Genomic DNA, 25,026 nt, shown 5'->3' with positions numbered 1-25,026 from the left:
AGGATACTATATTAAACATACAAGCATACTGTAATCATAATAGCATAGATTACTTGAATTAAAAGCTCCATGGTCAGAAATATGACACATGATAACCTAAAAATTTTAAAATCAGCAGCCAAAGGAATACCCTTTCATCCAAGCTAAATCCCTAGCCGATCTGCTCCAGAAGGAAGCCATTGGTTCTTGAGCTTGAAATTTAAGTACTTTAAGTACTGTGCACTTTAAGTACTGTGTACTTTAAGTACTGTGAAATTCCTCCCCCTGTCAATCGCTGTTTGTTTCTGTTAGTGTGTTGCAGTGTGTCACTGTACGCTTATATGGATGGTATGACAAAGCCCACTAGAATGGATCTTACGTTGCAGTCCTGGATCCAGCTGGATACCTCCTCATCGGCGACGTCCTTGCCGGTGGCGGCCGTGAGCAGCCGGTCGGCCGACTCCTCCTGCAGCTGCACGCTGTCGGCGCTCTGCTTGTACAGCTCCTGGTATCGTCGCCATAGCAGCAGGAGCCCTTTGCTGATGTTAAGCTGCTCGGTGATCTCGCCCTGAAGCTCGGTCCACCTGGAGCAAGGTGACGGTTTACAAACTCAGCAACACAGAAGAGCTGAACACATGATGACAAAATTGTTTTGTAAATAAACAAGCATTCAGCAATTGTAGGTTTGATATTAGGTAGCGCGATTAACTTGAAATGAAATGATGATATTTTATTGATCGCTATGCGGAAACTCTCTTTTCACCTACCTAATCTTGCTCTCCATGACACACAAACACATATGTAGGTGAGAGCAAGCTTGGCAGTGAAGGTTGCCATCTTAGCAGTGTTCGTGGATTTGAGAGGGGGGCTAAGGGCCTTGCTCAAGGGCCCTCAGATGTGACTATTCTGCTGAGACCAGGCTTGAACCAACAACCTTCTGGTTCCAAGTACAGAGACTCAGCCCACTGAGGCACACACTGCCCCAGTGATTAACTTCCATTATGAATAATTAGCTAATTTATTTCAGTATTTGGAGAGTTTTGATAATAGGTGAAGTTTCCCAGGAAAGCTGCTACTATGTTCTTTATCTAAATTCTTAATTGCTTCAGTATGCCCTGCTAGCTTGCGTCCTAAGAGCGACCCGCAGAGGCACCCCGCACACCTGGCGTTGATGTCTTTGAGGGCGCTGTTGAGCATGTTGGCCACAGACGGCTGGCATTCTTTCAGGAGCTGGTGGGTCACGGCGCCAAACCTCATCAGGCTGCTCTCCCTCCTCTCCAGCTCTGCCTGTAGATTCTGCCATGGAAGCAATCATTAATCATGTCACAAATTTGATTTACATGGTTCTGTAACAGCATCAGAGGGGCAGCATGGTGGTGCAGTGGTTAGCACTAGTGCCTCACACCTCTGGGACCCGGGTTCGAGTCTCGAGTCTCCGTCTGGGTCACATGTGTGTGGAGTTTGCATGTTCTCCCCATGTTGTCGTGGGGTTTCCTGCAGGTACTCCAGTTTCCCCCCACAGTCCAAAGACATGCTGAGGCTAATTGGAGTTGCTAAATTGCCCATAGGTGTGCATGTGTGAGTGCATGGTGTGTGAGTGTGCCCTGTAATGGGCTGGTCCCCCATCCTGGGTTGTTCCCTGCTCGTGCCCATTGCTTCTGGGATAGGCTCCGGACCCCCCGCGACCCAGTAGGATAAGCGGTTTGGAAAATGGATGGATGGATGGATGTAACAGCATCGTTAAATGGTTTGGGTACAAGAAGACCATATCTAAAAGTGGATGTAAGGCTCAACAAATGAGGACCAACACTAATAAAATAAGAAAAGTAGATAGATAATGTCCAACTTTATCTGTTAACAATAAAATCACTTGTGATTGAATATGTCATTAACTTGTTTTGTTCTACTTGTTGGCATTCCTAGGTAAGAAAACATAACACAGGTGTGGTAGAGAGTCTCTCGAGTTGCATAATACCTGCAGATTCTCCACCTGGACACTGACAGCTTCCAGGGAGCCGGTGAGAAGACGGAATCGAGACACAGAGTACTTTCCCTCCATCAAATAGCTGTTGATCTCCTCCGAAGCGGTCTTATACACATTCCATTGTTCCAGAACCGACTTCAAACTCAGTTTCAGCTGCCCGATCTAGGAATGGAAAAATATCATCAATCAATAGCAAAGCAAGATGTCTTTGAAGATGCGGTTGACAATGGCTAACTTACCAGATGGTCCAGATTGGCCCATGAGTGATTTAGACCTTGGAGGGTATCCATGACAACACTGCAGACCTCCTCGTTCTTTTTATGGATTAGAGCACAACCTTTCTCCTCTATATTCTCCAGTTCCTTCTCCTTCTCTTTCACTATCTCTTCCATTTCCTGAGATGCCAGGAAAGAAAGGTATAGCATGTTTTTCTTGCACTCTAGTCTTTCAGTTTCTGACTTTTTATGAAGATGTAATAATCATAAATAAAATAAAGGGGGGGGTTACTTGGCAGTCTTTGAGAGCATTCTGAACTGAAGAGAAGTCTTCAATTATGTGCTTCTTCTTCAGCCTCTCCTCCTGAGCTGCAAACCAAGTCTTCAGGTTCTCCACGGTTCCCTCGTATTCCAGCCAAGATGTGTGCAAAGCTTCCAACAGCTCGATCTGCCAAGACGCAAGAAACCATGTTGGAAGAGACCAATCAGTTGGGCCATCTAACCGACCTTAATCATAACGGACCTACTAGAAAACTCAAATGATCCCTGTCATTTGAGAAATGTAAAACATTTTTCATAATTATCCTATCACAGCGTTTTCTTAGCAGAACCAAGGTTCCGTGCCAGTTATTCTTTTAATTATAAAAACCAAACATCTGGTACAATATTTAATTTCATTAAACTCTTTGCCACCTTCTCACTGATGTGACCCTGCAGAATCTGCCAGCGATGATTCATCGTCCCCAGTTTCTCTGCAAAGTCAGTCCTGTCACTGCGCTTGTGTTCCACGTCCTGACTGCCCGTCTGTAACACTGATTGGTTCACAAAGTCCACCGTCAGCTGCTTGCAGTTCACGTCAATCTTGATGCACTGGTAGGAAGACAAAGCACAGCGACTTCTGAAGGTGATCACATTTACAATCATCCAATCACAGATCACTCTTAGTTAGAACTCCTCAAGGTTGTTATGACATGCCATGGTACTGTACGTTGTTCTGAGGTGGTATTGGGTACATCTGCAAAGACCGAGACTTTGATAGTCCTTACCATGTACTTCTGAAGGTATTTTTGGACGGCCTCTGATCCAGCCATACCCACGATTTTCTCATCATCTTCCTGGATCACTCTTTCCATCAAAGTGATCCAACCCATCAGCTGCATGATGGTATGCTGAGATGCCAGCTTCTCCATTTGCAACTGGGAAAATAGTATTGATTGTTGTTGCTTAGTTCCACACACTTAAGGCAGACTTTATCAGGATCAAAGTATTTGTCAGAATACACTGTCCCATCTTATATCAAGTAAAAGGAAAATTAACCAGAAACTACATACCATTCTACATAGACGTATATCACTACTTAAATCACCAAACAGGCTAGTTTCACGTCCAAATAATCAGCGTAAATTTCCAAACCTCACTCCATTTTTGTTGTTTTTGAGATGAGACAGCCAATGACCTAAAGTCAATCTTCCTCATCATATGTTACAGATTGGGAATTCTAGTGAACCAAAACTCACTCAGTCCTCATGTAATCCAACAAATGACTTACGATAAATTTCCAAAACTCCCTAAGTCTACAGAAAGTTTCTACAAAATGTATATCAGCTTGGGAAATTTGCTCTTCAATTGCAGTTAAGGTTAACAGATAGCCAGCAACTCAAAGCTATCCAAGCATGTGGGCGAAGCACCTTCTTATGAGTAAAACACTCTTTAAAGGACGTGACTCATTGTTGGGGTAGATGAAGCCGTCGAAGTGTACGGTACCTGGTGGAGTTTCTCTTGCAGTACAGGGATGCGCGTCAGCAGCTCAGACCACTGTGCCTCTACCTGGGCCAGCTCCGCACGTAAGGCCGTGATGTCTGTCTTCTTCAACCGAAGCAGTTGGCCACCTTCGTTCAGCACGGAAGTCTTCAGGGAGGACTTAGCCTCCACTTCCTTGGAGAACTCCTGCATGGAATGTCCATTGAAGTCAACATGACCTTTATCGTCTCTGGACAAAAAGACAATCGAGGATATCACTTACCAAGAACGCAGGCAGATGGTCCTTCAGATCCGGAGGGACACTTGCAGACTGAGATGCCCAAAACTCCAAGCGCTCTAGAGCTGATCGCAGCCACTGGTTCAGCTCTGATGACTCACTCCGGTACCTGAGGGTCACGAGATAAGCAAAGACGCATAACTGCATAACTGTAAGTGAAAGGTGTAGATGTCTTGACAATTAGTCGTTCTTTGTGTTCATTCAATCCACCAATCCCTTGCTCACGACTAAATGTATCAATTCATATGTTTTTTTAAACTTCAGATTCCCGTGATCAGGCAGTTAATCTCTGAGAATGACAGCGATTGATCTTGGGATACTGGCAACGCGGTCCGCTTCCCAAAGCCAAAGGTCACTGACCGGATACAGTGCTTCAGGACGGCATCCAGGTGGTTCAGCTCCTTGTTAACCTTGGTGGAATGGCTGAGCCAGTGCTCCCCGAGCTGGGTGAGTTTCACTTCCAGGTTCTGGCAGCACACGCTCAGCAGTAACCGTTTCCCATCTTCTAGGACCTGGCAGAGTCTGTGCTGGTGTTCCGTCAGGGTTGCTTTCAGACACTGGTTAGTAAGGGATTAGTAAGAGATAACATAATTTCCATCACTATTATGCAACTTAAAACCATTATGCTCTAGTCCGACTAACATAGAACGATGACTGCATTCTCTAACAATAAATAAATAATTGTGATTATCACATAGCATGACATTCCCATAGATGTTATCTAGATAAATATCCAAGAAACCAATAAAATGCATCAGCACTGTGACCCAAAGATGAAACTCCTGTTTTCGCTTTTATGCTGACATGAAGAAGATGTGTATCTCTGCATGTGTGTATCTGCCTGTACCTGGTAGAGCTCAATCCTCTCAGCCAGTCTCTCCTCTGTCTCCTCCACAAGCCCTGCAGCAGGAATCCTGCACTCTATTGCCTCCAACTGTTGATGGAGACCTTGATAGTCCTTTTCCAGGTGGCTCCATGTCTGACAGAACAAGAACGTGAGCATGAACCTTAGCAGAAAAACTAGACATTTTACTGGCGGTACGTTTTATCCATTATATGTCAAACCCCAGTTTGACCTTTACCTCCAGAACATATTCCAGTTCGACTCCTCTTTTGTGTGCCCGCTTCAGGAGGCCTTGAGCACTAGCCAGAGTGTCTTCCAGAACTTGTTTCTCAGCAGCGAGGACAAAGCTGTGGATTTTCCTGAAGAACGTCTCTGTCAGGATCATGTGAGACTCCAGCCCCCGGAAAAACTCCTGGCGAGAAACCACAGAACCATTTAGAACACGTCGGCTAGTGAGAATGAGTAACATCAGTATTTCAGGATGTTTACAACACCCTACTTTATGCTTGTCCAGCAGGCTCTCCACTTCCTCTACAGAGTTTGCGATTATTTTCTGGTCGGCAGCCATCTTGTCCTGAGCTGTGTCCACCAAGTCTGTCAGATCTTGAAGGGCTTGCTCATACTGACCCTTTAGAGCCAGGTTCTGGTTGAGTCCACTGCGTCGTGATCCCACGATCATGACCAGTTCTTCATAAGTATCCTGAGAAAGTACAAACCAGAATTTGAGTCCTTCAGAAGTGCAAATTCTCCAAAAGCACCAACCAAGTCAAAAACTAGAACCAGAAACTTAAATGAAATGAACACTACAAATGCAGTGGTTGGTTTATGCTTAAAGATACATAAATCTACATGTGGTGAATTTACCTGCAGTTTTAGCAGCTCTTGTGAAGTTAACTGGTTGGGCTGCAGCCTATCCCCTCGGGATTTCAGCTCTGTGATTCTCTGCTCAAACTCCCTTAAGTTGTCCTCTGCCTTGGCAATAGCCTACATAAAGGAAGCGAAAAAATACCTACTTGCCTCAGTCAACTCGATTGTTGTTGCAATTTCAAGCACTTCTACAAGAATGGGATGGACCTCCTGTTGGACTGTGCAATTACCTCCACCTGTCTGGAGGCTGGCTGGTCGAGCACCTCTGATAGTTCATGGAGGATGTAATACTTGTGCTCAGTGAGAGCTTTGAAAAGCAGCTTCAACTCTGTCTGTAGGTAAGAAGCAAGTGTCAAATATGGTTCAAAGTTCTAGTTACTTGATGCTTTCAAGAACCTGGATAATTAGAAATTCAGCCACAATTTACAAAGCAATTATTACCCATAACATTCAAACTTGTTGTTAGCTTAGCGATGAAATCTTACCTGGTATGCAGTGAGCTCCTGTAACCTGGTTCTCATGTCATCGCAACGCTGGACGACTACAGAATCCAAAGTCTTCAGCCTCACCATCAGAGAATCTAGTGTTTCCTCCATCAATGCCTGGTTTTCATCAGGCCGCCCTTTGGAGCTCACCACAAGTTGCACGCAACTGTTCACTTTTTCTGTGATTTCATTCAAGTCTAACTCCAGGGCCTACAAAGGAAGCAAAAGGTTCATATTACTTACCTGCAGAAGGTTCGAGGCATCATAAGTTAAGGAGCCATTTGGTTAAATTTACCTCCTGGTTAAAGAGCTGAGTCTCTGTATCTTCAGAGAGAAGAACGGGACTGGAGAACAGACTGCTTTCCACTCCATCCAGCCAGGAGCACGTGACCGAAACAGCAGAGTAGAGCTGTTGCTCCACAGGATGGTCTTGATTGGCCACATTGGTAGGCTGTGAGGCCAAAACAGAAGAACAACACAGTCCAAGAAGTTCTATCTGAGCAGGCTACACATTCTAAAGACATGAATATTCAAGAAGGCTACCTGAAGAGACACATCTTCAAATGCATTACTGACTTCTTCAAATAACAACTTCAGCGAGGACTGGTCTTGAATTTGTGTCTCTCCCTTGAACGACGCTCCAGAAGTTGTTACTCGGGTATGTCTGGAGTAAACCTGCATTACAACATATCAGTTGTCAAAGTCCTAAAGACAGTGAGGCCTAGAGAGAATATTTTTTTGTAGTAATTATTCTCAGAAACCACAGTCTTAAAGACATGTGCCTAAAGTCGAGTGTGAATAAAAACTTTTCCATCAGTAGTATCTCACGCACCGGTTCCTTGTGGTCCTGCCTCAGCGTGTCCTGTAGCAGCTGCAGCTTGGTGCTGAAATGCTTGCTTAGCCTCTCCCACTTCTGCCTCATCAGGTCCACATTGACCTGCCTCTCTCCCTCCAGGTCCATCTCCAGTCCTACGATCTCCATCATCCTGCTGGCCAATACTTATTTTACCTTAAGAGGTCTTTCTGCATCTTTGTCTTTATGTGGTTTAAGGGTCCAAATTCAACAAGGACTAGCTCAAATTTCAGTTCGCACGAATTAAAATGAACTATTTTGAATTTTGAACTAAGTTCACAGCACAAAAATGATCTAGTTCACATCCATGACTTTTGGATTAGGATCAGCTGGTCTAATGTTGATCTAAGATGGCAAGCGCTATTTTTTATTCAAAGATATAATGTACAAAAAAAATACAATACAGAAGGAGAGGCATCAACAAGCACATGACCATAGAAAATTAGAAAGAAAAAAAAAAACTAAAGAAAAACCATATTACAGTATTATGATAAACAGGTATTAAGTATGAGTACCTATCGCTGGTGGGCGTGGCCTTTTGTGTCAGAAGCTCCTCCCCTCGAGTGGCCACTGACTGCAGCAGCTTCTTCTGCTCCTCCAGCTGTTCTTCCAATTCCTGATTGAGACAATGCACACTGCCAGTATATATCTAGTCTAATGAGTATGTATTTTACTTGATAATTAACATATTTATGGCTCTCTGGTCATGGTCTTATGTGTATATACCATAGTGCAGTGTTTCATAATCCAGTCCTTGGGGACTCTCCCACACAGTCTATGCTTTTATTGTCTCCCAGCTCCCAACACACCCATACCAGGTAAGAGTTCTTGATTGGCTGGATTCTGGGAAGGGGGGGTCCCCCGAGGACCGGGTTGGGGAACACTGCTTTAGTGTATATTCCAACATGTAAATGCATATAAAGAGCAGGAACCTTCTGCCTCTGGATGCTGTCCTGGTACTGCAGTGAGCGCGTGGTGCGAGCTTGAACCAGCCAATCCTGTACACTGTCGCCCTTCAAGGGGGAGGAGTCCGATTCAACATCCTCAGTCCCCCCAAAAGAGCCCTGGTAAGTCAAATTTCACCAGAACATAAGGAGAATATAGTTTCTTTTCTGTTTATAATGTAGACTCTCAAAACGTCATGATAATTATTGTAATCATTCACGATAATCATTCCTAAAGCTGCAATTCCAGTCGACCACCATTTTTAGGGTAGCTCTGAATATGTACGGTACAAGTACGACAAAATACTGTGTCAATAAAAGCAGACATCTCGGAACTGACCCCATTGTTTGTTTTTAGCAGAGTTTCCCAACGCGGTCCTCGGGGACCCACAGACGGTCCACATTTTTGCTCCCTCCCAGCTCCCTGTCAGACAGTCCATATTTTTGCTCCCAGCAAAAACGTGGATCGTCTGTGGGTCCCCGAGGACCAGATTGGGAACCAGTGGTTTACAATACTGTGTAATCCAGCCAGTATTCACCTTGATGACATCCTGCTTGTCCTGCAGTAGGTCCTGGAGCTCCAGCAGGTTGGCGTTGAGTGTTTGAAGGCCGACAGCCAGCTCCTGGGCCTCATCTCCAGCCTGCCCCCCTCTTTCCTGTAACAAGGTCTCGCTCCGCACAGACAGCTCCCCCAATGACGCCTTCTTCTCCTCTATCTGCAGCAGCGCCCCCTGGAGGTGCAGAAGGAGGGTGGTCAGCTCTAACAAAGAGCAGCTGTGATGCTTAGCTCCAGATCTTTCGTACGGTCAATCAGAACATGCATGGACTAGCTACCCTGCTGGATATGACGGCCATTTTGTACCGGCCTGAGTCTTATCATTCACACAGCAGAGCTTTATCTCAGATACTTAATATAAAACCTTCATCCAACATGTTCCAAAAGAGACACAGAGAGCATGCTGGAGGTTTGAGGCTAAACTGCATAACAAGGCAGAATGTACAACTCAGGGGTGGGTCAGTTTGTCTTAGAGATTTCAATAAGCATCTTCTGAAAATCTTCCTTGCCTCACATTTTAAGAGAAATTCTGATAGTTAACTCCATCCCTATGAGGGAATCAAGGATGATTCTATGATATTTTTTAAGGAGAGGAACATCAGAGAGACCATAATTTACACAGAGGGTCCAACCTTATCATTAATCAATGATATGTTTCGAATCAGTGAGTGACAGTGGAGGGGATACTCTGGGGACCAATCACCATTCAGCTGGGACCAGTGCCCACGTGGCCCCACCCCTGCATACATCCCTGTCGAGGATTGACTTTTCACCTGGCAGGCAGCCAGCTGGACCTCCCCAGTCACGGTCCCTGGTTCTGGCTGGGGGTCAGAGGTGAAGGCCACGCGGGTGCTGAGAAGCCACTGATCCAGCTCGCCGACATCGCTGAGGCAACACTGTAGGGCTTGCAGGTGCCGCTGCTCTTCCAGCTGATCACTCAGGCGCTCCTATCCGGGTAGGGGGTGCAGACACAACAACAATAAATGCACTACAGCAGTGCTCCCCAATTCGGTCCTCGGAGACCCACAGCCTGTCCACATTTTTGCTACCTCCCAGAAGCTGAGAGGGAACAAAAACATGCACTGACTGTGGGTCCCCGAGGATGGGTTGGGAAACACTGTACTACAGTGAATACATCCAGTGTGTGCTACACCCATGGTTATGGGCATTTGGGCACGTATATACCCTGACAGATTCAGGGGGCCCAGCACTTGACAGGGGCCACTGAATACATAAAATTCCACAAAAAACTGGGTGAGGGGTCCAAGGGGACATTTTGTCAGGGGGCCTCAGAATTTCGGGCTATGCTCCCGTCCATGGTGGTATCAAGTAATACCATTGTTATCAATCTACACTAAAAATGAACATTAAAGCATTTTTAAGGAATTTCTTCATGGATCTTCAAGTTCTTTAACAGAGCTTTCTATAAGTATGAAATACAGAAAAAAGTAAAAATACAGCTAGCTGTTAGTCCCTGCCATTTGTGGCATTACCTCTAGAAGCTTTTGTTTCCCAGAAGCCTTTGTGCGGATGGTGGCCAGTCTCTCAGCGAGCACTGACAGGCTGGACTGCGCCGCCAGCTCGTCCACTGCTTCCGTGCCCAGCGCGTCCCTGAAGCCGGCCTGTAGGCCTTCGATCTCAGCTTCAAGTGAAAGTATGGTGCTCATCTGGCTCTAAAAACAAACAAGTAAAAATGTAAAGGTAAACCCGCTATGCTATAAGCCAGTATTTACCAGTCCGGTCGTTGGGGGCCCACAGATGGTTTCACATTTTTGCTCCCTCTCAGTTCCCTGCCAGACAGTCCTACTGGGCATCCTGTTCTGTCCACGTGGTTCCCATTTATGCGGATTTCTGCACAATTCAGTGGGTTAAGTGAGTGGCTCAAAAGCTAGTACCCCCCCACTCATGGGTTTGAGGTTGGTCTGACACCCGCTTTACCTTTTGTTTAATTTAATGGCTTTTATTTTATGCTCAGCGTTTGATAGTGTTTATCTTTGTCTTTCCTCGTTTCTTGTGCTTATTAATTGTAACTTATTCTACCAGTTTCTTCTTGTCCCATGCCTTTCCTGAAGGTCCACATCTGTTCCTTGTTATCCTTTCTTGTCTGTATGGATTTAATTGCCTGCCCTCATTCTATTCTTCATTTAGTCATTTTGTTAGATGTGTGTGTTTAGACATATGCTGATGTTTGAGCTGTGTTGATATTACTGTGTGTTTGTAGCTTTGGTTGTTCCCTAGTCCTGCTCTGTTTTTGCTCCGTTACCTAGTATGATTATTTTTGTGGTTCTTTTTAGTTCTTATTGCTCCGGTTTAGTTCTTGACCCCTTGTGGTCCATTTATTTTGTGGTTTATCCCTTTGTGTTCAGTTCTTGGTTCTAAACCACTTTTTTTCTTATGAGCCGCTGTGTGGATCGTCAGTCTTTGTCCAGCTGCACCATGCACCGCTCTCACAATTTGGCTTTTAGTATTTTAGCCACTAAGATACACAAACATTATACCTTTGCTGGAAATCACTGTCTACTCCCTGAGAGATTCATAACTTCCTGGAAACTGGGTCCTCAAACCCCACCCCACTCCATGTCAATTTTTGATGGGAAACCGCCCCCACACCCTTCAATAATAGTAGTTGCCACTACTTTGCTTTTTTCTTTCACCTTGTGCTCTTCCATTTGTCTTTTGGGGCTCAGGTGCGCCTCCACAGCCTCACACAGTCGGACTTCCACGCTCTCCATCCTAGCAGAGATGGCCTGGAGAGCGTCCTGGTAGTGCTGCTGCTTCTCCAGGGCTTCATACAGAGTCCTCTGTTTCTGACTGATCTGGGGAGACACAGCAGTACTGTCTTAAATGGGCCCTTTCTTGTACAGAGAGCTCCATCTAGTGGGGTCAAAAAATACAGCAAACGGTTCATGAAGCATCATTTTGTCCTTCACTAATGCTCTGGAACTGTAGTTGTAGGCCAGAGTTAGTGTTATCTTACCAAAAAATAAATACATATTTTCGGAATGTAATTAATTTATTTTAACATTTATTTGGCTGGAGAGTACCTTTAAACTTACATAAGCAGAACCTTCTACACAATCGGTATCGGCGTCAGCTTTTGAAATAATTAGCTATCGGTATTGGCCAGAAACTTCCTCATCGGTGCTTCACTAACTGCAGCATGATGTGAGACCTCAGGTAAGCTGCGGTCTTGCCCCCTTCATTAGACACATACCACATTCTTCAGAGACTCCCATGACCGTTGCAGGTCGTCCAGGTCAGGAACCGTGACCGATTCTAAGGTCGGGTCATACAGCTCCTGGACAGACGTCCTCATGAGCTGACCTCTCCGCAGCGCAGTCTATGAAGAGTTCATCATAAGCACACACCTCAAATATACAGAAAAGCTCTCCAGATTCCCATTGGTTAATGATTATTGTGCACTGCCCAATCACTGTCTGGTTTAGCCAATTTCCATTTGGCTAATAGGGGCAATGACACGGTAATTCTTCTCACATTCAAGCCTATCATCTTCCTTATTTATCATCGAGTTCAGTATAGGGATATGCTGATTGTTGCAGCATCACAGTCACATCTTTCCTGGCTTTGACTTGCATTTGTTTTGGTCGGTCAATCACATCTTTGTGTGAAATTACACAGACCGGCGTGTGAAATGATCAGATCTTTCATTTCATGTCCAGAACAGACATGTCCAATCAGAGTGATAATCACAGCAATAACCATCTATAATAACCAGCTATGACATCAACCAGGCAAGAGAAACAACCAAAGGAGAGAAATTCACAAAGCATAGTAAAAAGAAAAGTCACAAACTTCTTGAATTTGTGCACAGCGACGCAAAGCCGCCTCAAATTCCATATTCGACTTTCTGCTTTCCTATTTGCTGTACCTGGTTAAAGGCAGCACCGCTGTACGGAGGGTAGCTAGCAGATGGAGAGGAGATCTCGCTGCTGGTCCCCTCCTCCCCTGACTCCTCTGTCACTGGAGAAAGTAGCGGGTGATGGCCAGCAGCACCCATCTGAAATCAGGAGGGAGCGCGAGACCAAAGGGCCAAACCAGGTCAGAGATGAACATAGACAGAGAAAAGGAACATTATGCTTAGAATGTTTTTTTTTGGTAACGCTAATGATGACAGACCATCCTTCCATCTTGAAACTGCTTATCTTGGTCAGAGTTGTGGTGTAGAAGTGCTCGATCTGTGTCAAAGAAACAGAATCCAGGCTGGCAGTCGTACCGTCACAGCTGAATGGTCGCCGGCGCAGCACTCGGGGAGGCTTCCAGAATCCGAATCGCTTTGTCTCTCCATCGGCGCCTCGTTAACTGCGAGCAGCATGGTCGCATGCTTTGCTTTCATCGTCAGTATCTTGCACTTGGAGTTGAGGGACGTTATCTGCTCCTGATAGCCTTTGATCCTCTGGGCCAGCTCCTGTCAAAGCAAGACCCCATACAGTCCGCAGACGTGAACAACGTGACCCAATGAACCGGACAGAAAGTAAGAGTAATATATTTTCAAGGCCCAGGTGAACTGATCAAATTTAAACAGAGAAACTTTAATATCATCTGGCAGCAGAAAACTAACCTCTTAGAAAATGCAAAGTCTGTTATGGTCCATTATTTACATATTCCTGTAGAATACATACTTTTATTTATTTCATCAATACTTTTATCAGAAGCAGTGTAAATCGGAGAAGCTAGAGCAAGCCAGTTCCATGAAGATATAGGGTTAAGGGTCTTACCCCAGGGCCCAATGGTGACAGGACTCTGTCAACTACGGGATTCAAACCAATGACCATCCGAACATACACAGGGAGTCTTAACCTGATTAGTGACACCCCCACCCCCGCAAAAGCAACAAATATAGGCCTGAGTATCAGGGAGTGTGTGATTTACTTCATGGTGGAGTATCTGCACTTGCAGTTCCTGGATGTTGCTGGTGGCGATGGGCTCGTCCTGGATGACGCGGTGGGCTTCCTCGATCAGCCCCTGCAAGTGCCTCACCTCCTGTTCGTACTGCTCGTACTGCACCACGGCCTCCTGGAAAGTTTGGGAATTAGTAGTAGCATATGTTTAAAAAGTAATGGATATGAAGGATATGAAGAATGTGCACATTAAAAGGTAAAGGTGGAGTTTGATGTTGGCACTTGGGGGGGGGGGGGGGGGGCACATCTTGCTTACTCTATGTATTAATGCAGGTACCTAATGCTCACACAACTTACTTAGCAGCATCACTGTCACATGTTAGCTGCCTATAGGGTCCCAACAAACCACTTACACGAAGGTACGAAGCGCGAGCACAGAACACAATTATAGCCTCATAACACCGTTGATTTACTGACCCTTGATGGTGTACAACTGCGGTCAAACAAAATCTGTGCATAACATCCTCCGTTATCTAGCCCCGTCAAACATTCAAATGCAATACTGCTGCGCATTGCAATGCTAGTCTTGCCAATTAATTGCAATTTCAGCTGGAGGCGATGCCCCCCGCTGCCCCCCTAAACTCTGCCCATGGTGGGGAACAAATTGTCGATAGAAGATGAAGAGCGCTGTGTTTTTGTTGGAAAGCAATTGTATTCTCTTGTAACCTGTGATTCATGACATGCCATAACATGTATGTCCTATCTTCTGTGTGACCAAGGAGGTTCCTAGAATTTTCTGAAGGAAGACTAAGGTGAGTTCGGAGAAGGACACCACCATCTGAAAGTGCTGCCTGATGCTGTAGGACCATTAAATAGAGAAGCAGAACCGCACACAGGTTTGAGATACAGGTCTTGAACTTCCGCACCAGGGCCAAAAGCATTTTGTCAGTTTTCAATGTATTCGTGAGCGTAGAAGGTGTTGCCGGTAGCCTATGCGTGCATGAGGCAAAGAATGGCATGCGGGAGTAACCGTGCTGGAACTAGACGAACAGATGTTCCTGAAATAAAAGATAACATGAAAGTGAGAGGGCAGGGAGGTATCTGCACCTGCAGGATGTTGCACTGCTGAATGGCAGTGTGCTGCAGCCGGCTGGCTTCCTGCTGGAGGCTCACGGCAGTGCGGCAGATGGACAGGCTGGTGACCACTTCCTCCGGGACACGCAGCACGCTCTGACAACCCTGCACCGCAAGCACCTGCTGCTTGAAGTTCTCCATCTCGCTCAACAGGCGCTGAAAGCACGAGGGAGTCAGGATGGGGGGGGGGTGCGAGTCAGGCTTCTGATGTTTCTCATGCAATCAGGAAGCGATGCGTCCATTTGGGTCCGAGAGAAAACCATGTGGCCACTGTGCTATATCAGGGTTGCCAGCTCTCACGCATCTGGCATGACACTCACACTTTCGGACTCTCACGCAAGAAATGTTATGGCAAATCTAGATTATTTCTTTACAACTTAAAATTAGCTGCATGAAAAGCTTTGGGATATTTTGCAAAACCTACAGACTGTTTAATAAAACTGTTACGTACATGTGAATGTGTATATATGTGTGCGCAGACTTGTCTTGAAAAGAACCAAACCTGGCAACCCTGCTCTATGCTCAGCAGGTGAACTGGCTGCCCACTTTGATCACATTTGACTCTCCAGAAGCGAACGTGCCTAAGAAATAAGAAGTACCTGTCTCTGGGCCAGATGCTCCTTTAAGGTCATGCGGGCAAATTTCGAAGAGGTCAGCGTAGCCTGGGCCTGTTCAAGAGCTGCGTGAAGCGTCTTTACCTCACGCTCGAATCGCTCCATGTCCTGTGAGGAAGCAGATACATTTACCTTGTTCTCACTATAGTGTGTCAGTTTTACCCTTTTATCCATGCTCTAACTTTCACCAATACTGTATTACAGCCATTACAGTTATTTGCGATACCTCTACAAATCATCAACGGATTAGCACGTCACGACATTCACGACTGACATCTCAGTGGCAGTGAACAAGATTACCTGTAGCTGGACATGTTTTCATGTGTAACAGTGACATAAGTTTCAAAGAACATTAATATCTACACATGGCTATTTTTATGTCTTGTGTGTTGTTTTGAAACGGTGCCCACCCACAAATTTAGTTTGCACAATTTCCTTGAGTGGGCACAAATGATATATAATCATATTTTTAATAGATCATGAACCGACTGTAACTTAATGTATCAATAAACCACAAATTAAGTCTTAGTTATAAATAAATGAGTGATTATATGCTAGTAATTACTGTTCATTCACCATTTGCTGTAAGCTAGATATGTTAATAATGCGATCTGCTACTGTATTAATTATCATATCTATTAAGCCATAAATGAACCTTTGGTAACTACTGAAGTAACAAATAATGAATAATACAAAATTTGAATCTCATATTTGTTCATCATTAATTAATTATAATGCATCTTTTATCTCAAGTCGCTACTATTTCTGTTCATGCTTGAGTAGTAATTGAGTAACTAATATGTTATTAAGGGATCATAGTCTGCAGTGTTACCCCCATTTTCAGAAAAAAACTTAAAAACAGACATACTGCTTCTTTAAAAAAGGACAGACAACCATTGAAAAACGGATTTGCATTTACTAATAACATTTGTCTTCAACAACAGACAGTTTCTGCTAAACAGCTGGCCAGCTGTGTGATGGCAAATCGTTGTAGGATTCACAGAGAGGTGATTTTTTTTCTCATACTGGTGCAGTGGTTAGCACTGGTGCCTCACACCTCACACCTCTGGGACCCGGGTTCGAGTCTCCGCCTGGGTCACATGTGTGTGGAGTTTGCATGTTCTGCCCATGTCATCGTGGGGTTTCCTCCGGGTACTCCAGTTTCCCCCCACAGTCCAAAAACATGCTGAGGTTAATTGGAATTACTAAATTGCCCGTAGGCGTGCGTGTGTGAGTGAATGGTGTGTGAGTGTGCCCTGCGATGGGCTGGCCCCCCATCCTGGGTTGTTCCCTGCCTCGTGCCCATTGCTTCTGGGATAGGCTCCGGACCCCCCACGACCCAGTAAGATAAGCGGTTTGGAAAATGGATAGATGGATGGATGGATGGATGGATGGATGGATGGATAATATATTTATAATATATTTCCTTTAAGACTGTTAGATCAGCATTTCCCAATCAAACTCTCAGGGACCCACAGACTTTCAGAATGTGGACTTTCTGGCAGGGAGCCGGGAGGGACCAAATACCTGGACTATCTGTGGATCCCTGAGGACTGGCTTGGGAAACCCTGCGTCACATAACTGGAGATCCCTGAGGACTGGCTTGGGAAACCCTGCGTCACATAACTGGAGATCCCTGAGGACTGGCTTGGGAAACCCTGCGTCACATAACTGGAGATCCCTGAAGTACCTTAGCTGCATCTTGGAGGCTTTGCAGCCGCGTTTTAATGCTCTGCTGCAGCTCCTCAGTTTGACGACTCAGCTCTGACACCTGCTGGTCCATGGCCTCTGTCTGCAGCACGTCAGACAGCACCTCCGTCTTCTCCTTCATGGCATCTAGGTCTCCTTGGAGCTCCCAAGATTCTCGGAGAACACTCTGACAGGTAAGAGGCGAGGCATACTTGAAACTTATAATGAAATGGGGATCACATTTATCAATTATCTCAGAAGATATGAGAAGCAAATTCTCCCAGTTTTGATAACCTTCTCTGATCTTGTATTCATCTTCCTCTACAAATGTTACGCTTGACCCACCTCGTAGACCCTAATCTGGTCCTGAAGCTGAGAGGCAGACGCCCAGACGATGCTACTCTTCATGAGTTTCTTGCCTTTGTCTGTCCATCTCACAATACACTCCAGCATTTCATTAAACTCGTCCAAATGTGTGCCAGCCTGGTAAAGAACAGACAAGGGAACACAGCACGGTTACATCATTTTCTGATGACTTTACCTCTGAAAGGACAGCAGTTTAATGCGGCAAGATCTGGCAACTCACGTTCTTGAGCTGAGAGATCCGCGTCTCCGCCAGTCGTCTCGTGTGATGGTGAGTCTCGCTCAACTCCATGATGGCATCACAGAGATGTCTGGACAGAAGGGGGTTCCGCTCTCCAAACTGCTTGATGGCACCATTCAGGTTGGACAGGGTCTGGCCACAAATCTCCAGGTCTTCATACAGACCCTAAGAGGTTTACATCCCCAGTTATTTCTTTCAAAGCATGTTATTTCAAGTACTCATTGTAGAGGCTCTTTGGAAACCTTGCTCTCTTCCAAACAGCAAATCACGTGGCTACAACTGAACACATACAGCCTAGGGCAGGAAGTTCACTTATGCCTGATGCCTGTTGAGATGTTGATCATGATGATTGTTGGTCTGATACATAGTGGTTCCAGAACCTCAGAATCAGCCACTATCTCATATTTCCGAGCACTATAGTATAAAGGTCATAGACAATGATCAGGCTCATTGAAGCTAACAGATGAGCCACATGTGCAGAAGTAACACCTCAGTACAACAGTGGTGTATAGGACAACTTCTCTGAATTCTTCTACCAGTAAGGCAGTACTTGAGGCAAAAGTAAGTCTTAGAGGGAGTAGGTGGATATACATAATGAATCAGCCACTGAATGAATATAAAAAACATATAATAATGACACTCTGAAAATCAAGAAAGATGACCACTGACAGAGATGATGCTTCATTTGCTCCTCACACGTTTTAGTGAGTCTTAGTAATACCACATATGATGAAATCATGATCAAGATCAAGGATATAAAGATGGTGAAGCAGGCAGCGTACCTTTGCTTCCTCTTTGGCCAGTTCCACATCAGTGGCACGCTCCTTCAGCTTCACGGAGACGACATTCATCCTTTCAGAGACATCCTGGATTCTACAGCTGAAGTCCTCTTGAATGTCCCTTGTTTGTTGAATTTCTCTTTCTTTGGCATGGACCTTAAAATTCACAGAAAATTGGTAGACATGAATTTAAGATGGCCCCATAGTCATTGATCTACGATGTCTTTTTTTTTAAATAAACATTCCTGGTCTTGTGCAGGCTGGTATCTGGAAAAATCCTATGGTGAGTATAGGTTCTGCTTCAGAGAACAATAAACTTTAGTGACAGAGGCTTTGTCCATTGCATCAAAACATTCCTGAATTTTCATATTTTTGCAAACATTCTATATATCATATTATTCAGTGATGCATAATTTTCTGATTGCATGAAGGTGTGTGATCATCTCTGTACCTGGTCCTCAATAGACCCCAGAGCCAGGGTCACCTCAGCCAGCTGCATAGAGATCTCAGAGGGCAAAATCGTGTACAGGTCCAGGTACTTATTCTGTTGCTGCTCGGCGATCTTCTCTACTTTCTGACGATGGGATATCAGGTCCGTGTGTACTACCTGTAAATGTTCCCCAAAATGAGAGATACAGTATACTGTTCAGAGAGACTGAACTGATCTAAAGGCTACGGAAATACAACACCAAAAGTACAATAGTGTCTTTCAGCCACTGCACAGACAAAGCAGTCCCCCACAGATGAAATGCAGAGGACCGGAGCCATGTCTTACCTCAAGCTCCGGCAGTAGTGTGTCCATGTCTCTAGATGAGCTGAGCAAGAGATCCAGGGTATCCTGGATCCAGAATTTCACTTGGCTAATCTCCCTCTCCACTTCCTCTCTCTCCTTCAGCTCTTGTCTGATTTGCCTTCGGCTATCGCGCACCTGCTGCAGGAGCCTATGAACACAAAGCACAACAAACATTAACCAATAAAATTATGGCTACTTACAGGAAATCCTGGAAGTACTCCGAGACAGTACTTAGTACTACTGAGTATGTGGATCTGTCTAGTAATACTGTATCATGTAAAGGACACCATCACTGCACCTCTCGAAGCTCTCCTGCATTGCTGCAATCTCCTGTAGGCAAGGCAGGTCGTCTTGACTGGCTGCAGGCATGGGCACCTCCAAATCACGGAACAGACTAAGGGTGTATTGGCGCTGCAGGGTGAGAGAAGAGTGCTGGTGCTCCACTTCCTGGTTGAAGGAGTCATTGTATTCCAACAGAGCTTGTAGCGTAGCCTTGGAGGACTTTTCTACAGACTGTTCCGGAACCCGATTCTGCAAGTCCTCCAAAGCAGCTGCCATCTTTTCCATCTGACAATAATAAACACAGTTCAGGCATATAAAGTTAAATATGGGCATAGGTGCTACTAAGCTACCAAAGTAACGTCTACAGCAACGAGATATCTGGAATGGTTTATAGATGGCATACCCTCTCCCTAAAGCTTCTCCAGTTGAGTGCAGTGTCTTCCAGCACCCTTTCCTGTGCCCTTGCCACGCCACGTAGTCGGGTCCAGCGCTGCCACACCATGGTCATGGAGCGGCTGATGGTGGCCTTGCTACCATCGCTACCAACCATCTCCAACTGGGATGCCTGCTCTTCTAAGTCTGTCAACTTCTCATGGAAACCATTGACCAAATCCACTAGGACCTGCAGAAAAAAGGATTATTAGACATAAGATCATCATAAAAACCCAACCGTCTTTCATTACCAATAATCCTTTTTACCTTATGGTTCCTTAGCTTATCCTCTGCCTCATGACATGTAGATGCCTTGGCCGTGGAGAACTCTGTGAGCTGCTTCTCTGCCTCATTCATCATCTCAATCACTGTCTGTCTTGATTCCTGGTACGATTGCCATTGAGCCACACAACTTCCGAGAAAAGGAAGTGGATTTAAGGAGGTACAGTTACAAAGTAAGGCATTGTCTGTATAAAAAAACACAACAGATGAAAGACCTGGAGACATTTCTGTACCTGTGCAGGACGTCCTGGTGGCACTGCAGCTGATCTCGAACTTCCACACCTCTCTGCTGTGCCGACTCCACACTCAGCCTAAGCTGCTCCTTTGTGCTGGAGTTGACAAGGTTCTCCAGCTGAGGGGGCAGCATCTCGAGCTCCTGCAGGCTCCCAAGGAAGTCCTGCTCGCTGGCCATGATGCAGCTCTGCTGCCTGAGGCACTCCTCGTAGTTTTCCACGTCCACACCCAGGCTAGCTTGCTGCAAGAAGGCAACAGCGTCCTCCAGCCACTCGCAGGCATACTGCATTTTGGAGTGGTACTTCTGACACAAGGTAAGAGCTTGCTGAAGAGTGATCTGAAGATCAGGGGAGATGTGAAGCCAGGGTTATCGAAGAATGCAACATTTTCACGTAAGAGAAAATGTGAAAAGGAAAAAAATCTATAAAAACATACATAAAAACAATATTACTTGTAGCAAACTTGGATAGAAGGAATCCTTGCCTGTTTGGTGTTCAGAGCTAGTTGAACGTCTGCTTCCAGCTTCGCCATCTCCTCCAGACTGGTACTCACATGGGCAGGGACCAGTTCATTTGCACTGGTGTACTTCTGTCTTTCCCTGCTGCTCAGAGCAGCCACAATCCTAATCCTAGACTGTACCTCCTCCTGTACTATCTGTTGTTTCCTGATCTCTTCTTGCACCCTCTCTACTTTGACATCCAGAATAACGGGACAGCCCAGGTCATCTCTGACCTGCTGAAGCCAGTCAAGGGTCCTTCTCACCTCTGTCTGAAAGTCTTTGCTCTGGACGTACCTGCTCTCACATTCCATAATAAGCTCAGCCACTGCTGATTGTAAAGCCTGCAGCTCCTCTTGCCATAAGATCACTTGTTGTCTCGCAACCTGGTTTGCGGCTTGGTCTACATGAGGGGCGAAGTTGTCCATCTGCTCCATGAGCCTCTTCAGGTGAGATGTGGCTCCCTGTAGACTCCCAGCCAGGGCGTGATAGTTCTTGAGCCTCTCCTCAGCAGACTGGGTCTCTGCATTAACCTTATCAAGCTGCTCCTTAGTGGCCTTCAACTCGGAGTCAAGTTGCAAAGCCATAGCTTTGTGGTCCTCAAATGATTCCAAAGTATCATCTAAATATTCCATTTTTTGCTCAATTTGCCTCTTCAGGCTGTTGCAAAGATTCACAATTAGGATCATTTCATCGGGTCGCCATGGTTGACCAGTACTGCGAAAAGCTTCCTTCTTCTGATTTAAATCCACAATATCTGGGCCCAAATTAGTCAAATCTTCAAGAAGATCCTTGTAAACACTTTGCAGACTAATAACCTCCTCAGTCATTAGGCCAACTGGCTGCCTACCTAAATTGTTGAATTGCTCCTCAATTCCTTTCAATGCTTTGTATGTTATGTCAATAAAAGTGGAAAATTCCTTCCGCGCGACAATAGCCTGCTGAATTTTTTCTTGCTTGTCTCTTGCCAGGGCCAAAATGCTGTTATACTGCTGTGGGAGAGTATTCAGCTTCTCATCAAGGTAACAGTGGTCCACTTCATTGAGAGTTGGCAGTATCTCCTGACCAGATCTTTGGACATTTAGAAGCAGATTTTCATATTCCATAGCTTGATCTAATACGTCCTCATACTTTGTAAGCTGTGAATACAGCTCAGCATCTCCATTCATTAAATTGATTTCCGGAAAAGTAATAATATCTGCTTGTTTTAACCACTGACATGTTCTTTCCAGATCCAGCTTGAAATATTTCCTGGATACCAACAGTTTCTCTTGCTCCTGTACCTTCTGACAGCACTTCTGAAGAGCTGTCTCAAAAATGTTCTGCAGCTCCTGCAACTTTGTCAAAATTTCTGATTTTTCATCTTCTGTGGCATCTTTCATCAAATCCCTCCCTTGGGACCAGAGAGAGGTGAGCTCACTCTGGTAAGCCTTCAAGCTACTTTGAATGCCTTTACACATCCTGAGTTGCTTGTTGAGATCATCGGGCAGCAGTGCCGTGTGCTCGTCAGCGAACGCCTTCTTCTCATTTTGTTGAACCCAAGTAATAGCTTGATTCACTGCCAACAGGAACTGCGTTCGTTCGGTGAAAGCTTTGCTGAGGTACTTCCTCCTCTGGATCATCTTAATGCTCAGAGATTCCATCTCCACTTGTGTTTCTGAGATTAGCTGCTGAAGTTGCTGCCTTTCGCACAAACCCAGGTGGGCTAACACTCTGTCTGCATCTGTCAGTGCCTGAGCCAAGAGCAGCTGCTTGGCCTCCAACTCACTACAGATGCTTAGGTGGTCAAAAAGGAAGCTCTGAGCCAATTCTGGTGGGGGGCTCATCTTCATGGCCTCAGACAGTGCTGGATGCTGCTCCTCTGCCCATTCTCTGACCTCTCTCAGTTTAAACTCCACCTGAGTCATGTCTTTTAGAGTGCGTGTCGAGTCCTCAATATTCTTTGCTATAAGACTCTCAAGCTGGGCCCAGCGGTTCTCAAAGTGGCCGATCTGTTCCTTAACCAGCTCTTTGTCATCCAGATTCAAACGATGAATCACTTTGTGCTTGTGCTCTTTTAGATCGTTGAGGGTTCCTTTTTGGTCTTCCAGGATGGCCGCGAGGTTCTTCAGCGCTTCCAAGTGTTCAAAAGAACTCTCCGCATCCGTTCTAAAATGCAAGTAGAACGTTTTCTATTCCTACAATTCTTACGAGTAATACGGTAGTCCTCAATCCTGTTCCTGGAGGATCCCCCGCCAGAATGTTTTCATTCCAACGCTGCCTGAATCAGGTTCAGATGCCCCTTAAAAGGTTAATAATGAATGTGGCTGTTTGGATGTGGGATGGAATGAAAGCATTCTGGTGGGGGTCCTCCAGGAACAGGACTGAGAACCAATGAGGTAATATCTTTGCTCTTCCTTATTAAGTAAAATAACACCAGAAACAGGAATAAAATGTTGTTTGATTAAAATATAATGGGTAACGCTTTACAATAACTGTACCCTCATAATGCCTTTATAATGCATTCGTAGAACATTCATAAGCAACATATAAGTATATCTTAACATGTATTAATAAACATATACATTAATCCATCCATCCATCCACCATCTCCCGCTTGATCCTAGGTCGGGTTACATTAATAAACATTATATAATTATAATGCTATGTTGTTAATACGTTATTATTAAGCTGCCACGGTATATTAGGATGTTAAGGTATACTTCCATTCTGCTTATGAATATTCTATGAAAGCATTATGAATGCATTATAAAGGTTCACTGAATGTTCTACAAATGCATTATAATGGCATTATAAGGGTACAGTTAATGTAAAGTGTAACCATATAACGTATAAAACACAACTAAATTACTATGTACCAGCACTCTTGATGAATCCCAAATTACCCAAACACGAGAAAGCCCTGAAGAAATGCCCCATTATGCCTCTACCTGGCGAGATTGTCCCACTCTTTGGATACCCGCTCAAACAATACTTCTACGTCGCCGACGCAGTCGTGATAGTCCCTCATCCGCTGTAGATCCTCCTCTATCTGCTTGAGCATCTGATTGGCCTGTTGGCACAGCTCCCTCCACGTGTTGTTAAGGTGCCCGATCTCAGCGTGCTCTGAGGAGTCCTGGCCTTCCGTTAGCCTGTTAACGCTCTCGATCATGTGGGTGAGGGTGCTTTGCTTAGCCTGCACCTGCTGGCTAAATTCCTGTCCAATAAGAAAAAACCCGAGTGGGAAGGACATTCCAATACAACGTGATATGCTTTTAAATTAGAATAATGGTTGAAGGCCAGTTGGACCACATTTCAAGGTTGTAAAACCTTCAATATCCATAACCTGTCTTGTTTGATCCATAGAATTGTAGATTGACCATCTCATACCTTTGCCTGGGTCAGCATGTTCTGAGCAATCTTCATCTCCAGCTCTGCAGGTCTTCGACTGAAACCCTGCAACTGTTGATCCAGGTCTTGAAAGTGAGCGGATAGCTCAGCTTTCTGCTCCCTGATGTCCCTCCAACCGTCTGCCAGGTCCTGACAGCTCAGCATCCGTTCCTCGATCTGAATTACGAGAAACAAAGAGAAATATTCCTTTCTGCGCTGAGCAAGGGTGGATATGCAGCAGAGATACACGAGGGAAAATGGCCGACTCTTGGAACTGTCACCGTTAGCTTGGTCCGCTGGACTTCTGCTGCTGCCCGTCTCACCAGTTCATCAGACAGGTCACACACAGAACACACCAAGTCCAGATATGTGCTGGCCTGTTCCTGCAGGGCTCGAAAGTGCTTCACCTGCACAGGTACAAACCCATGTACAAAGCTACACATCCCATAATACGGAGCACAGAGAATGCATGTTCACTCCTGTATTACAGTCTTCCCTGCCAAACCATGCACATGTAATATTTATTATCATTTATTTGGCTTCTCTAAATGCCAGAAGGATTTGTAACAATTAGCAACAATGAGCAACAATTACCAAAAACCCAAATACATTTAGATCTATCTCAGGAAATATTAATAACAAATATGATGATAACAAGGGGCGGCATGGTGGTGCAGTGGTTAGCACTGTTGCC

The 25,026-nt window shown here is 45.1% G+C and overlaps 1 protein-coding gene across 9 annotated transcripts in view; it reads right to left on the bottom strand.

The window, feature by feature from the left end:
* The window catches only part of syne1b (spectrin repeat containing, nuclear envelope 1b), a 103,114-nt gene that overhangs the window by 21,331 nt on the left and 56,757 nt on the right, over positions 1 to 25,026 (bottom strand). For 4 of the 9 annotated variants that reach the window (XM_048974385.1, XM_048974381.1, XM_048974383.1 and 1 more), the window contains 45 exons: positions 24,614 to 24,739; positions 24,333 to 24,509; positions 23,894 to 24,159; positions 20,951 to 23,111; positions 20,467 to 20,804; positions 20,219 to 20,363; positions 19,923 to 20,141; positions 19,536 to 19,804; positions 19,220 to 19,385; positions 18,896 to 19,051; positions 18,448 to 18,600; positions 17,648 to 17,830; positions 17,407 to 17,544; positions 17,063 to 17,248; positions 15,358 to 15,480; positions 14,732 to 14,914; positions 13,656 to 13,799; positions 13,000 to 13,191; positions 12,655 to 12,783; positions 11,980 to 12,105; positions 11,420 to 11,581; positions 10,259 to 10,438; positions 9,539 to 9,712; positions 8,749 to 8,940; positions 8,198 to 8,329; positions 7,781 to 7,881; positions 7,245 to 7,401; positions 6,956 to 7,087; positions 6,708 to 6,863; positions 6,413 to 6,622; positions 6,158 to 6,259; positions 5,925 to 6,044; positions 5,560 to 5,760; positions 5,299 to 5,472; positions 5,064 to 5,195; positions 4,577 to 4,773; positions 4,202 to 4,325; positions 3,943 to 4,125; positions 3,225 to 3,374; positions 2,872 to 3,048; positions 2,471 to 2,626; positions 2,203 to 2,358; positions 1,955 to 2,125; positions 1,142 to 1,275; positions 359 to 563 (listed from right to left, as the gene is read on the bottom strand). In XM_048974385.1, the coding sequence (XP_048830342.1) occupies positions 359 to 563; positions 1,142 to 1,275; positions 1,955 to 2,125; positions 2,203 to 2,358; positions 2,471 to 2,626; positions 2,872 to 3,048; positions 3,225 to 3,374; positions 3,943 to 4,125; positions 4,202 to 4,325; positions 4,577 to 4,773; positions 5,064 to 5,195; positions 5,299 to 5,472; positions 5,560 to 5,760; positions 5,925 to 6,044; positions 6,158 to 6,259; positions 6,413 to 6,622; positions 6,708 to 6,863; positions 6,956 to 7,087; positions 7,245 to 7,401; positions 7,781 to 7,881; positions 8,198 to 8,329; positions 8,749 to 8,940; positions 9,539 to 9,712; positions 10,259 to 10,438; positions 11,420 to 11,581; positions 11,980 to 12,105; positions 12,655 to 12,783; positions 13,000 to 13,191; positions 13,656 to 13,799; positions 14,732 to 14,914; positions 15,358 to 15,480; positions 17,063 to 17,248; positions 17,407 to 17,544; positions 17,648 to 17,830; positions 18,448 to 18,600; positions 18,896 to 19,051; positions 19,220 to 19,385; positions 19,536 to 19,804; positions 19,923 to 20,141; positions 20,219 to 20,363; positions 20,467 to 20,804; positions 20,951 to 23,111; positions 23,894 to 24,159; positions 24,333 to 24,509; positions 24,614 to 24,739 (9,558 nt within the window). The remainder of the gene's footprint in view (positions 1 to 358; positions 564 to 1,141; positions 1,276 to 1,954; positions 2,126 to 2,202; positions 2,359 to 2,470; positions 2,627 to 2,871; positions 3,049 to 3,224; positions 3,375 to 3,942; positions 4,126 to 4,201; positions 4,326 to 4,576; positions 4,774 to 5,063; positions 5,196 to 5,298; positions 5,473 to 5,559; positions 5,761 to 5,924; positions 6,045 to 6,157; positions 6,260 to 6,412; positions 6,623 to 6,707; positions 6,864 to 6,955; positions 7,088 to 7,244; positions 7,402 to 7,780; positions 7,882 to 8,197; positions 8,330 to 8,748; positions 8,941 to 9,538; positions 9,713 to 10,258; positions 10,439 to 11,419; positions 11,582 to 11,979; positions 12,106 to 12,654; positions 12,784 to 12,999; positions 13,192 to 13,655; positions 13,800 to 14,731; positions 14,915 to 15,357; positions 15,481 to 17,062; positions 17,249 to 17,406; positions 17,545 to 17,647; positions 17,831 to 18,447; positions 18,601 to 18,895; positions 19,052 to 19,219; positions 19,386 to 19,535; positions 19,805 to 19,922; positions 20,142 to 20,218; positions 20,364 to 20,466; positions 20,805 to 20,950; positions 23,112 to 23,893; positions 24,160 to 24,332; positions 24,510 to 24,613; positions 24,740 to 25,026) is intronic. The other 5 variants (XM_048974389.1, XM_048974382.1, XM_048974384.1 and 2 more) reach the window with 3 other exon arrangements.

The sequence above is a fragment of the Brienomyrus brachyistius genome, chromosome 14, assembly GCF_023856365.1.
Source record: "Brienomyrus brachyistius isolate T26 chromosome 14, BBRACH_0.4, whole genome shotgun sequence".
Classification (NCBI taxonomy): domain Eukaryota; kingdom Metazoa; phylum Chordata; class Actinopteri; order Osteoglossiformes; family Mormyridae; genus Brienomyrus; species Brienomyrus brachyistius.
Note: the sequence above shows the minus strand (reverse complement) of the source record. Positions and strands in the feature narration are given on the sequence as shown.